A 14706-nucleotide genomic window follows, 5' to 3' on the forward strand; every position below is an offset into this window, starting at 1 on the left:
AACAATAGCTTTGCCTCAGGCTTTTACAACATTGCATTTATCTGATAAATATTTTTATTTTTATTAGTTTATTTTTTAAATTTTGTTTGGGTGGCTATTTGAGGGGTCTTTATTGTTCATGATCAAAAGGTATTCTGATAATGGTCTTGGAACTGAAATGTAAACTCTCTCTTTCCAAAGATGCTGTCTGATCTCCTGAATGTTTTTTAACAATTTAGAGATTTCTGGCACCTGCAATTTTTTATATATATTTTCAACTGTTGTTATCTGCAGTTATTTGCCTTTCTTTCTCATTTGGTTGTCGAGCAAGGTGAAAAGTGTTCTCTGCTGTTCATGAGCTGGTAAATGCAACTACTTATGTGATCTAGCAATATCCCTTAACCACACTTCCTGTGTTATTATGTTCTAACTGAATTCATTTTATGCATTAAAAGGGGGTCTGTGCTGGGAAGTGCATGGGAGTACCTCCCAGACCAGAGTAGTATATTAGTATAAATGTTATTTAGCCAGGGTGTGACATCCATTTTGCTTTCTATTCATTTTTTTTTTTAGGGAGAGCAGCGCTTGCAAAGCATGTATTTATTGTCCATTGGTCTTGTGTAGTTGCTGCTAGGCATTATCCTTGAACTGTTGTCAGGATTGTACTTATCCAGGCAAATAAAGTATATTCCATCACACCACACTTACCTGACCGTTATAGATGGTGATTTTTTTTTTATCTCAGCAAGATCATTGACAAAGCACAGAGAGATGGTTGGGCGAAGACAATGGAAACTTCCAGCCGCAGTTATTCGAACTTTGGACTATTTCCCTCTATGATCATAAACATCTCCAACCGTTTGCCAGTTTTCCTATTGGTGCTCATTCCGAAAGCAGGCATTCTTCCTGTGATGGGGTTAGAATAAGTATTTTCTGCTACAAGATTAGTGAGGGAGACTTAAGATATATTAATGGATTATTTTAGTTTACTCATCACTCACTGCAGTCTTGCAGCCATGAGTTTCTACTGTTTTTGGTACTTTTTCCCCCAAGTGGCCCATTTTAATGCAGAGAGCACAGATTCATCAGGAAAGAGGGGACGGTAGAAGGGTTGAATGGTAATTTCTCTTGGCTATTTTTGACCTGATGCAGCAAGCTCTGGAGTCAATACTGATGACTTCCATGGCAACTCCCTCTACTTTTTATACCACTCCACTGCCAGTTATGGAGAGTTTTTGCTGCTAGTGAGACAGGATATACCTGAAGTTGCTGACAGAGGCTGCATGTGGTCTGTCAGGTATGAATCTGCTACTGTGACTACCTCAAATTGTCATGCACAGAGTCGACTGTACTTCCTAAGAAGGTTGGCGTCATTCAATGTCTGTAGTGAGATGCTGAAGATGTTCTATAGGTCAGTTGTGGAGAGCGCCCTCTTCTTTGTGGTGGCGTGTTGGGGAGGAAGCATTAAGAAGAGGGACGCCTCACGTCTTAATAAGCTGGTAAGGAAGGCGGGCTCTGTCGTGGGCAAAGTACTGGAGAGTTTAACATCGGTAGCTGAGCGAAGGGCGCTGAGTAGGCTACGGTCAATTATGGAAAACTCTGAACATCCTCTACATAGCACCATCCAGAGACAGAGAAGCAGTTTCAGCGACAGGTTACTATCGATGCAATGCTCCTCAGACAGGATGAAGAGGTCAATACTCCCCAATGCCATTAGGCTTTACAATTCAACCGCCAGGACTTAAGAACTTTTTAAAAGCTATTATTAATGCTTTTTGAGATAGTGATTTAGATGCATATCATATTTTTTACTGAGTTAAGTATTGTATGTAATTAGTTTTGCTACAAGTGTATGGCACATTGGAAAAAAAAGTTGAATTTCCCCATGGGGATGAATAAAGTATCTATCTATCTATCTATCTATCTATGTAACAACTATAGCTCGGCTCTGTGAACTAAGTCTAGAGAGGAGATTGGCTGCACTATGTACAATGTCGCCATGTCTAAACTTGGTGTTTGTATTTTTGTATTATCTTTAACTTTTATATTACAATTAATTTGTACCTTGATGATTTTTGATTAGTTAGGGTGTCAAAGGTTACAGCGGAGGAGGGCATGAATGGGGTTGAGAGGAATCAGCCATGGTGGAATTGTGGAGCAGACTTAATGGGGCAAATGACCTAATTTTGTTCCTATTGTAGGTGTTCCCAACCTGGGGTCCATGGACCCCTTGCTGAATGGTATTGGGCCATGGCATAAAAAAGGTTGGGAACCCCTGTCCTAAAGTAGGTCTTATGGTTTGTTGAATATTAAAGAGCACTGTTAAGTGTGCAGTGACTTGGGGCATCTGGATCACTAGCCAGGCTGGGCAGGAGATCTCCACTAAAGAACGCAAGTGAATCAGGTTGTGTTTTTTAACAAGCATTTGGTAGTTTCATATGTATAATTACAGGCACTAGCTGTTGGTTGGTAACTTAACATCTACATTTCTCTGGGTATTCAAAGGTTCCATTTACTTGCCCGTGATCTTAATTGACATGTAATCTTATTGCTTTGTTTCTCAGCCTGTCTTACTATTTGTTCTGTTATTCGTTTGTCACTTTAGAGTGGGGCAGCACAAAGACTGGTGAGCAGGACAACCTCATCAGTACAACCATGAACTGCGTGCTTCAGGTGCCACAGTACATACCTCAGGAACAGAGATTTGATATTCGAGTGCTGGTAAGAAAATTACATTATTTCCAGCTTAGCTTCTCTCCCCTAAATGATAAATAGAATTTTATTTACAAGCTAAGTTCATTTCTCAATGTCTCTTTCAATGTGAATGCAATCAACTTCTTTAAACTACTTGATTGCCTCGGTGCATAATGTCCACTCCTTGTAAAAGCAAACGGTGCCAGTGCTTGTGTGATGATCTTTATGGAACATAATGTGCCAAATTAGACGGTAGATTGCACTTTAGTCAGGTGTTTTGATTTATGAGTTACTTGCAAGCATAACACAGGAAATATGAATGCCTTGCTGGAAATTTACACTGGCTAATGGTTCACTGATTCTCCCCGATAACAGCATGTTCATTTTCTGATCTGTAAACTGTTTTAGTCAAAACACATGGATGTAGGCACATGACAGCACAGATGTGGACTCCATCTCCACTCTCTTCCCCTCCTTTTGTGGCTTGCAGTTCCTTTTTTAAATCTAAACCCTTCACTTATGCATAAAATTACTAGCTAATTTTGGGTTTTTGTAAATCTACAGTCTTTGAAATCTCTTTCTTAGCAATAAGCCATATAATGACCCAGACTGAGCAGAAGATATGGGGTGAAGTATCAGCTTGGTCTAGGGTGTGCTTTGGTTAGGGCCCCAGGGTGAGCAAACAGTACACTCATGAGATGAAGGGGAGGGTTTGGAGTTTGGTAGAGTGACAGATTAATTCCTGTTTGGAGTTTGGGTAGGGGACCGGCTACTGTACATGTACATTTACAATGTCAATGGAGTTAGAGTTTAACTAATTTCTCCAAATCATAGGCTGATTAACTATTATTCAGCTACCAAATGCACACCTTAATATCAGAATCACTTCAGTTGATAGAAAGTATTTCACCTGATGTGCTTTCTGACCATTGTCATTTTGTACATACCCAAAATATATATAGTAGCTTTTCAGTGGAATCCACGCTGGAGGCAGCTGCAGAGGTTAGAGATGATGCTGTGAGTGTGCTTCCGGTGGATAACTGAGATTCCAGGGGAAGCTGACACCAGTGAAGGTGAACAAGGTAGCAATGACAAATGGAAGTTGCATTGGTGATAGTCATACCAAAGGGAGGGTTATGTCTGTGCCCCCTATATCTTGGCTTTGTGGAGTGTTTCTAAACAGTTCTGGGATTTAGTGGAATGGCCAGCTTTTGTGATCAATTAAACCATTCCCAACTTGACTAACACCGATACATGTCTTTTCTCATTTTGGTCACAGTGGAAGATACTATTCTGTACCACATGGATTCATTGCTGAATTATAAGTATTATGCAGAGATAATTTGCCCTGCTAAATGGAGCAGATCTTGCCAGTAAATTGGATTTTTAAAAATTATTTTACAGTATCTGTATGCTGTGAAATGAGCTTTGTTGGTCTGTGGGAGGAGTAGCGGGTGGAAAAAGATAAGATGGTTAACAGAAGGCCAGTGAATCAGTGGTGTTAGATCAGACTTCAGGAACAGCCTGCTTGAGCGTAAGCAGCACTGACTCATTCAGCCTCCACGCAGTAGGATGTTTGTACTACCCCAAGGGTGAAAACTGCTTCTACGCTGTTAAAAGAAATAAAATACTTAAGGTAATCAGATCATAAGCCTTCTCTCATTCCTTGCCGTTGGCTTTTGTTCTCCAACCTGCCAAAGAGCTCAATTGTCGCCTACATAAGGGAAAAAGAATTTTCAGGTAACTTCTCCCAGTCCACAAATGCAGTATTAATGGCTGATGGCTCTTGAATTTAATATTTTATTCAGTGACATAACTGCATACTTGCCTCCACTTCTGACATCCTTCTTGCATGTTTGGGTATGTGAATCATGCATCAGACTGCATGGGTCTGATCAAAGTTTTGCTTATTGTGATGCTGGTATTCTTCTTCCGCACTTTTCATTTGGGACATCAATTTGCTGCAGTCATCAAAACCGAAACCCTTCATCACAGCACTTGAATCCATCCTCTGACCCCACAGGGCAGCAGAGTGTTTCAGCCGTCTTACTGCTCCAGTGATCTGGATGTGATCCTCTCCTCCAGTTCTGTCTGTAAGGAGTTTGCTTGCCTCCTCTCAATGGTTGTCTGAGTTTACTTTGAATTTCCTTGCATCAGCCCAAAGAACTGCTGCATTTTAGGTTAATAGTCTTTGTAAATGATCCCTGGTGTGGGAGAATTGCAGGAATGCAAATTGGCAAATCAAAATCAGATTTAATATCACTGGCATATGTTGCGAAATGTGTTGTTTTGCGGCTGCAGTACATTGCAATACATAATGCAAAATCTAAATTGCAATAAGTATGTACAAAATAAAGAAAATAGAATGAGTAGTGCAAAAAGAGAGGGGGAGAAAATAGAGGTCATTTTCATGGGCTCATGGTCCATTCAGAAATGGCAGAGGGGAAGAAGCTGTTCCTGTTTGGAACTAAACAAGAATATTTGATGATTCCCATAAGAGCTGCACGCAAACAGTTGCCCCTTAATGAATCTTGAATCAAACGAGGCTCATTTGACCACATGAAAATATGAAAGGAATAATAGATGAAAGAGGCGTTGTCACACAAGCTCTCTTCTCAATGTAGTTTAGTAACAAAACGCACCAACATCCTGTGATCAATATGATAGAAATACATCATGTGTTCTAGTAGTTTCGATGTATTGGTCAGGCTCAGTTTCAGTGCTTTCTTATTGCTGGCAGTTCACTGCCTCATATTAGTAACAGTGTTAATGGCATGCAGCGTGTGTGGACCAAGACAAATTTGCATTTACATAACCTAATGACATTACAAAGTATTTTACAGGCACTTGAAATGCATTTAATATTGTAATGTAGTGAAATGCAGTCTGGTGGAGTTGGGGTGTGCACAATGGGATTGTGTGTGCACTGGAATAAGTTATCACTATCAACAGTGCCATGGGCAGACTGGTGGCACTTGATTTTAAGATCAGATGCTATTACGATTAGTTCCTGCTTGTGATATCCCTGTGATCACAGTTAACTGCTATTTTACACAGGGCAGTTATTGAGAGTTGTCTCTATATGCAGGACTTACTCTCAAAATACAAGCATTGGACTCCTGCCAAACTCCACTTCTTGATGTCTTTACTCAAATACTGACCTCTTGGCATTTTTGCAAATCCCTGACATTATACTGAGATTAATGAATAAAACAAAATTAACCTTGAGTTTGGAAGCTTTCCAGCATTTTTAAAAAATCTATCAATAACAACATTTTCTTGCAAAAATGGCTAAATTCCAGAATAATGTTTGTAATTTCCTTTAAAACCCTTTGGGAATGACACAGGTTGTTGCCCTTGAATTGAAGATTGCCTGGTCCCCATTTCTCTTTCCCGTGTCCTCTAGGACTGGCTTCCCTTAAGTTCTGCATCCACAATCTTCACTAGTTTCAGATGGAAAAATAAGCAGTGGGCAGTTGAATATTTACTCAAATTTCACGTGTTTCTGTTTTCAGGGTCTAGGCCTGCTGATTAATCTTGTGGAGCATAGTGCTCGCAATAGGCATTGTCTTGTTGACATGGAAACACCATGCTCCTTTGATTCATTCTGTGCTGTGGATGGAAACGATAGTTTGCGGATGGAAGGACAGGTGCGAGCTATCGAGGCCTTGGTGCAGGTGAGTGTCTTATACAAAGAAGTAAGCATTTGATGAAATGACTTTGTCATATTGTGTAAGTATTGATTAAGCCAGGATGATTGATCCTGATTAGAACATAAAACGAGACTACTCTTCCTATAAAGCACTTTGCCCTGGCAACCCTGTACAGAAGAAAAATGTGCCAGATAGTGAGATCTTTAGTTCAACACTGCTTTCTTATTGATTGGTTGGATTGTCTACAAGGTGACATAAGGTTAGATAAATGGTCCCCAAACATTTTTGGGTTACTGCCTCGTTCGTACCCAGACCACGTCCCCAGTACCTCTCTCCCGTTCCAGCCGTTCCATAAAGCTCTAAAGAATTTTGATTTGTGTTGCACAGTGAAAGAAAATAGGAACTGCAAATTCAAAACAGAGACTAATAATTGCAGTGAACACGATTTTCAACAACAATTTTATTGCTAACATTAGTAATCCAACTATTCACCACTTCATTGCTTTTTCACTGTTCAGTGAGATGGATGGGCTTGGTGCAGTGATATCAGCTTCTCAACATCAGGCTGAATGTCACTTAAAAGGAGTCTCAGATCTACCCCACCCTCCCACCCCATTCAGTAAATTGCACTCTGTTCGTTCTTTTGAAAGAATTTGGGCGACTATGCTAAAACCACACTCCATGAAATATGATGTTGGAAAGGCAATAAAGAACACCTTAACCTTTTTCCACAATGCATGATAGCATTCAGGAGATTTCTTTATGCAACCAAAAGTCTTGACACAATTTTTTGACATCGTCTTCAGCTCTGAGTCATTTTGTAGTGGGATTAGTTCTTCCTCCATCCTTCCTGTTAGTTCCTCATTACAAATGTTCAGGAATAGATTTGTTACTCAATCTGGAATTTGATCGAGAGAAGATCCTGAAATCTTTCTGATGTCTTTTTGCAGCTCACCCAGCTGGGTACAGTATACTTGAAGATCATAATCTGGTATTCTTCCTTCCAGCTCAGAGTGGCTTGGAAATTGGGAAAGGTGGCAATGGCTGATGTTGCACTTTAATAGGGTTAACTTGAACAGAAATATGGAGGTGACTGACTTTGATAAGATTCACATCATTTCCTTGTAATTGAAGCTGGACTTCATTAAACTTTGCGAATAATTCTCACAAATAAGCAATGTCACACCTAATATTCTTGAGTTGATTACTGAATGAAACATTTGTGTCTTCAAAGAATTTTATCACATTTAAGTGTCTCAGGCAGTTTCCTTTGGAGAACCATCTAACTTCTCTGTGTAACAGCAAGTGTTCAAACTTTTCATCATTCTCAATACAAATCTATCAAAATAGTTGAGAATTGAAAGCACGGAATTTGATTTTATGTACAGCTGTGATAACGGTATTTACTGATTTCTGCAGCCAATCACTTAGGTTTTTTGTGAGATGATGTCTGTGAATTACACAGTGAATGGAAGATATATTAGATACAGCTTTTTTCAAGAAAGTAATAACACCACAGTGGTGTCCTGTCATTGATGGTGCCCCAGCTGTTGAACAAGCAAGAATATTGGAGAGTGAAATGTCCTTCTCTTTAAAAAATTGCACAACAACCCAAAATATTGACTCCCTCTTCGTATCTGTTTCTAGTCCCCTTGCAAATAATAACTCTTACACCAAGCTTTCATCTTTTATGAAGTGAACATAACCAAGAAGGAAAGATTAGTTATTTGGCAAAGTTGAGTCATCCAATTGCAGAGCAAATTCCGATGTCCTAAGTATGTTACACAATGTATCTTCCACATTCTTGAGTATTTCATCTATTCATCTCTGAACAGAGTTGTCGTTTTAATTGTTTGGTCTTAGTGACTTATGCAAAGCCGTATTCAGAACCTCCCTTATTGCTGGCAGTATCAGTTCTCAAGTTGTATGGGGCATTCCATATTTAACAATGAGAAATAAAATGATGTGTGAAGCATGCAAACTATCACCATTTTGTTGTGAAGTGCTGGTAAGCATGTTTGAAGTGTTTTCTGTTTCTGAAAGTTTTCACAAATTGAAAATAAGCCAAATTTTTGTTTGTTTTATCGTAGTATATTTCCTTCAAATGTTAAATGAGCCCGGAAAGTTTAATTGCTTCATTTGAAAAAAACCTTTTCAGACACAGCAGACACATTGTCTGCTATTGGTTTCTTGATGCTGGTAGAAATCCACATTTCAGATACACCACACCATACTGTCTACACTTTTTCAACATGCACAAAAATCTGGAGGAATTCAGCAGGCCAGGCACCATCTATGGTTAAAAAGTAGTCGATGTTTCAGGCCAAAACGTTGACTGTACTTTGTTTTCATAGATGCTGCCTGGTCTGCTGAGCTCCTCCAGCTTTTTGTGTGTGTTGCTCAGATTTAAGCATCTGCAGATTTTATTTTGTTTGTGATTTGACTATATTTTTCATTTGGTCTGATTCTGCCATTTTTGTCATGGATTAACAACCACAACCGATCACTTATTATTTAAGTCAAACCTCAAGCGCTGTAATCAATAAAAGGGTGTCATCATAGCTGACTGTGCCTGAAGGTACATAAAGTGGGACAGCAATATCTTAGTTGGGCCATGGACAAGAGAAATCCGGTCAAGATCATTCAAAAGGGCAGATTCTGAACTTTACTCCATTGAACGCCATATCTTAATTCACAGGAATTGTGTCACTGCGTGATTGGGGTACGTGAATTATACTAGCTGACACTGCTAGAGTAGTGAACGGCAATAATGCACAGGCCAGGACAGGAAAAAAACTCAATTTCTTCAGTTCAGATTTCTCACAATATGCCAAATATAGAGGCGTTACATTGCTTTTCAACAACTATAACACACTTTGAGCAGTCTCAGAGAATAGTGGGTTAGCAAGGGTTGAGGTGATTATGTAATCATTGTAATCAACTGAGGTACTGAAGATCAAATGCTTATAATAAGTAATTTCTTAAATTAAGCTGTAATCCTTCAGCTGCCCCTTAGCTACCAGCCTCTTTATCTTTATTTCCCTCTTAGAAACACAGAAGAAGGTTTGCATAAACCATAAGCAACAGAACTGTGTGGCAGATGTGTTTCTAAACTGTATATTCTGTGTTTTGCTCTTTAGTTCATTTTTGGTCATTTCTAGATCTCGGTGATGATAAAAAAGGAAGATATTTTACTAAAGAAAGAATTAAAAAGCTTGGATCTGCCTATATTTGCAGATTTACAATTCATGCATTTCATCTCATCAGTAGTACAGTGGCTCAGTTCCTTTTCTACATACTGCTTTTTGCATATTTGAATGCATTAATACTTTAGAGTTAAAACTTTCTCGTTGAAGAAGTATCTGGTCACATACTCATTGCTCACGTATACTTCATTGCTCCAAAATTAAGAGTAGAGTTGCACCCCCTAAGTATCTACTATCCCAGCTTACTTTCTGGCAAGTCAGTAGCTTCAGAGGGAGTCATTCAGACTATTGCAATCGCCTAATAGTAGTTCTCAATGCTTGACTTGCAGGTTACTGTGCATCAACTGTTAAGCAAGTACTTTCCTAATGTGATGAAGTTTTACTTTTTTAGCCATTCCTTCAGGCCCATAGAGCTCCTCTGCAGGCAGCTTTCCATTCACATCTTTCAACCTTTTCTCCATATAACTGGGTGATTTTTTTTTTGCGTAGAATGTGGCAATTTCCCTGATCTCCAATCATTCTGAGACTGAACTTTGTAAAATGCCTTATTAAACTTACGTGGTGTACAATCATGTTAACTGCTCAGAAAAAGAAATGGATATAGACATTGATTTTCCTTAATTAAGCAAAAGTGAGAATGTATAATTTTCATTTCAATTTTTATTAATTAAATTTCAGCATTTTGAGAATGGATAATTCTTTTTTTATGTAAGAACTGGAGTGTACCAAATTTTCTTAGGTTGTTATCGTTATGGTTTGATAACTTGCCATTTTATATACTCATAATGAGCCACTGGCTCATTCTTAATCACCTGTTACACAGTTTGGTTTGTTGGCAAAACTTTGATTAGTTTTCTTGTTTCTCCAGTTGTTTCTGCAGCGGGAGCGAGCTGCTCGTCTTGCAGAGACTGAGACAGATGATTTCATCAAAGACACACCAACAGCTCCTCAAGACCAGAGTGGCCAGTGGCAGGAGACTGCAGGGTCATTGGAATGGGTGCAGTCAGAAAATTGTACCAAGAATGACAATAATGAAAAGAAAGAGGAGGAGGATGAAGAGATTGACCTGAATAAAGGTATAAAAGAGACATTCAGCAAGCAAATGGCTTCAATCAAAACGTGATCTTCCCTCCCCTCCCCTTAAACTGTTCATGTTTCAAATACTTGTTTGCTCTTTCTTATTCATTGGGTTAAGGCATTTGGAAATTCTCAAAGTATCTTCACTGAGATTTAAAATTGTTAACACATTTGAGAATTTCTTATCTCTTGTTCAAAATTTGTTGGTGTTAAATCTGTTCAAAGAACACGTCACTCTTTACTAATTTGATAGTGGCCTTGAACCACCTGCTCTAACTGGCAGATGCTGGTTTCAATAGATTTCTGACAGGAAAGGGGACTTTATTTTTAGATATATGAGATGTACAGTGCAAAAATAATTAAACAGGATTTTGGGTTTTCTTGGCATGTGCTCTAGGCATTGTGTAGTCCCTGTAATTTCACAATTTCAACTTGTTTGTCCATGTTGCATAAAGGTTTAGCCCAGAATAATGCCATAAAGTTTATTTTACAGGAAGCCTACATTAGTTTTGTAAAAACATCTAATTACAATCTGTCTGCTTTTCAAGGATATACAGCTTGGCTTGTGTTCATTGACCCTGTTACAGCCAGTAACATTCTGCTTACCCTATCTGAGCCACTGACTGCTTTCTGACATCTGCCCACTGCACTGGTTGCTAATTCCCACCCCCCACCCCCCAAGTCAGATCCAGTTAATTAACAAAGTTCAAAATAAATTTACTATTAAAGTACTTATATGTTACCATATGCTACCCTGGGATGCATTTTCTTGCAGGCATTCACAGTAGAACAAAGAAATAAATTAGAATCAATGAAAAACTATACACAAAGATAGACTGACAAAAGTATAAAAGACAAATTATGCAAATACTAAAAAAAGCATAATAATCAGTTAAAAAGTTACTGAGAACAAGTTGCAGAATCCTTGAAAGTGAGTCATAGGTTGTGGAATCAGTTCATTGTTGAGGTGAGTGAAGTTATCCATGCTGATCAGCATGTACCATTAACAAGATGGGAAACTATCCACGTTTTGCCAGTACAAACTCTGCAACAAGAGGAAGAGGGTGTCAACCCACATCTAATTGGGATCTCTCTATATCTGGAGCAAGCACACCAAAAGATGTTGTGAAGCAGAAGCATGTCAGAAAAGGTGAAGGAGAGCTGAGCTAAAGAACCACTTAATCAAATAGCTTCAAACTGTGCAGTAGGAAAATTAACGGGAAATTTAGAACAGCATGTTATTCTCAGATGCCTTAACCTGAACTGCTTATGCATCTCCTTGCATTGGTACTGAGAATTTTGGCCACATCTGAAGGTCCATGACACACCTCCAGGTAGCACCTTGTCTTGCTTGTGCCGCAGGTGTTAGGGAAGCTCATTTGCTACTCCTGCAAGGTGAATCACTGTTCTTGTACAGAGAGGGTTGAGTCAAAGGGTTGAATCCTTCATGCTTGCTTCCTCCCATCTCCCTCCTGAGTGGGTGTAGATAGATTCTGACTTCTGTCTGAAACCATCTGCCAATTTAGCGTTACATTCTAATGAGATTGGAACATTAGGTATTTTCTGCTTATTTATAGGCTATATAATGATCTCTGTTGTCTATTAACAGTGGCTGTTTGGGGCCAGTGTTCACTAAACAAAAGCACTTTTGTTTGTCACTCAGTGCGTGTGCCCTTTTTCACTATTGTGCTGTAACTTCTAATGCAAGCCCATGGTTACTAATCCTGTATCATGTAAATGTCTTTGATATAATTATTTTATTTTCAGTAAATTAAAACTCAAAATGTCTATTCATTTGCAAAATATTGTTGCACATTTATGGTCTAATATATTTACCGAAAAAAAAAAGTGCTAGAGAGCACCTCACAATTCTTGGCTGGGGGAATCAGTTTGAACTAAGAACTTTCTTGGTTCTAGCTAGTTGGAAGAGAACAAGTAGTACTCTATTGTGAATCAATATGATTAAAGAAACCAAAGAAAGCTGCCATAAGAGTTCAAAGCCAAAAGTCAACCTGAGACCAAAAATTCAATTATACTTGATGTAGTTCTTCCTTGCCCGCAGTAACAGTATATGGTATAGAATTATCAAGTGATACAGCTCAGAAACAAAACCTTTCAGCCCATTAGCCAACCACTAAGCACCCATTTTTACACTAATCCTACCCTAACCTGCTGTTTCCTCCCCACATTCCCATCAGCTCTCCCTCCAGCTGTCTCCTCTCTGTCCTTGGTTCAACCACCCTTAACACACTAAGGGTAATTTACAGTGGCCAGTTTACCAGAAAGCCTCACTTTCTTTGGGATATGGGAGGAAACCAGAGCACCTAGTTTAAATTGTTCCCGAAAAATCCACTGTTCCAAACCTATACTCTTTTTCCACTTATCTTACCATAAGTCACACCCCTCTGTACGGATGCACCATTGCTAGTAATTTGTACCTTCTTTTGCAGCCCTGCAGCATGCTGGAAAGCACATGGAGGATTGCATTGTGGCCTCATATACAGCACTGCTTCTGGGCTGCCTATGTCAAGAGAGCCCGGTAAGTAATGAAGTTATGCAATGATTGTCTTCTTGACGATCAATTTTAATCAAAGCTTGTTTTGTGTGTCAGTTTTATTTTAATTGTTTCACTTCATCTTTGAATAATGTCTTCAGTCAGATGCTCTATCTCTGTGTGATCTGAGCTTAGCATGTGAAATTACTTTTTTTGAGGGAAGATGTGTATTATCATCTGTAAACAGTCTATCTGGGATTCAGCTTCAAGGCTTTGGAGCTGTATAGTTTATCATTTCTTGCCTATGCACTGAATATCAACAAGTGTCGGAATGCTTTCCATTTACCAAGATAAGTACAACCCAGCAACGCTCAAACCTCAGTACCATCCAGGTTTAAAATACAACCCATCTGCACTACTAAACGTCCATTCCCCTCACCACCCACACTGTCATTTGTGTTTGTCACATCTATAAGTGCACTGCTATAACTCACCTGGGCTACTCTAATAGTATCATTCAAATCCATTACCTTTGCCACCAGAAGGATGAGCAACACGAGTGTGGGAACACCACTGTGCACTTAAGTCGCACAACTTTGCTTGGCAGCACCACCATTCCTTCTTTGTTACTGGAGCCCAATCCCCTGAGCAGCATTTTGGCAGAGTCTGCACCTGAAAATGATTCAATATATTGTTTTAGGTTGTAAATGATGTGCTGAAAAAATTAAGAAATTAAAATTTTTCATTTGTAGTATATTGCGGCTGAGGTATGCACCTTCCAATGGGGATCTGCATCTTACTGTGCTACCAGCAACTCATCCTCTCTGAAATGTTAAGTCTATTTATAGCTGATTAGATTGGATGCTGGCTGTGGGAAGGAGGAGTTTTTGTTATTACCCCTAATTTGGGAGCCCTGAATTGACTCATTTAGACAGCAATGTCAACTACACAAGTCTTTTCCAGGCTAAACACTAGGTCATTCATTGTGGTTTTCTTGTTCTTTCAGGTGAATGTTACTACTGTGAGGGAGCTTTTACCCGAGGGAGACTTCTCCATAATGACTGAGATGTTGCAGAAGTTTTTGAGTTTCATGAATCTCACGGTTAGTGTGTCAAATATGCAAATACAGCAAGTTGAAGGTGTTTGTTTTAGTACTGTTGGGAAGTTGTGTTTATTACCATGACTTAGTCAAGTAGGGGCTGGAAGGATCTGTCAGGTGGTGGTCACGTTCGGCGCTGAATCAAGAAGAGAGTTGTGTGAAAGACTCATATGATGAATGATTTGGAAAAGTGACCGTTCGTTCATCTCATCAGTGAATGATGGAATGGTGAGGACATTGGGAGTAATGGTTCAGTGATGGGGATCAGTCAATAACCTGTCACCACAGATGTCTTTCTTTCCTCTAAATCTGGAGTTGGTATCCATTTCCAATTGAGGAGCTGAAGCAAAATCCACACGTAGAGAGCAGCCGGTAGTTGCTGTGTATTCTGGTTTGCGTGAGGTGGCATGTTAGTGACAAAACCTGAGCGATGGTTTACTTGTAGTGAGGGAGTAGTCTGGAGCTGAAGCAGCTAATTCTGTAAACAAGAAGCTTAAATTATGA

General features: G+C 39.2%; 1 protein-coding gene across 1 annotated transcript in view; it reads left to right on the forward strand.

The window, feature by feature from the left end:
* Positions 1-14706, forward strand: part of LOC140714255 (wings apart-like protein homolog) — a 182146-nt gene that overhangs the window by 157643 nt on the left and 9797 nt on the right. Inside the window, exons 14-18 of the mRNA XM_073025311.1 lie at positions 2585-2700; positions 6189-6350; positions 10401-10608; positions 13060-13148; positions 14110-14205. Of these exons, the coding sequence (XP_072881412.1) occupies positions 2585-2700; positions 6189-6350; positions 10401-10608; positions 13060-13148; positions 14110-14205 (671 nt within the window). The remainder of the gene's footprint in view (positions 1-2584; positions 2701-6188; positions 6351-10400; positions 10609-13059; positions 13149-14109; positions 14206-14706) is intronic.

This window comes from Hemitrygon akajei, chromosome 21 (genome assembly GCF_048418815.1).
Source record: "Hemitrygon akajei chromosome 21, sHemAka1.3, whole genome shotgun sequence".
Taxonomy (NCBI): domain Eukaryota; kingdom Metazoa; phylum Chordata; class Chondrichthyes; order Myliobatiformes; family Dasyatidae; genus Hemitrygon; species Hemitrygon akajei.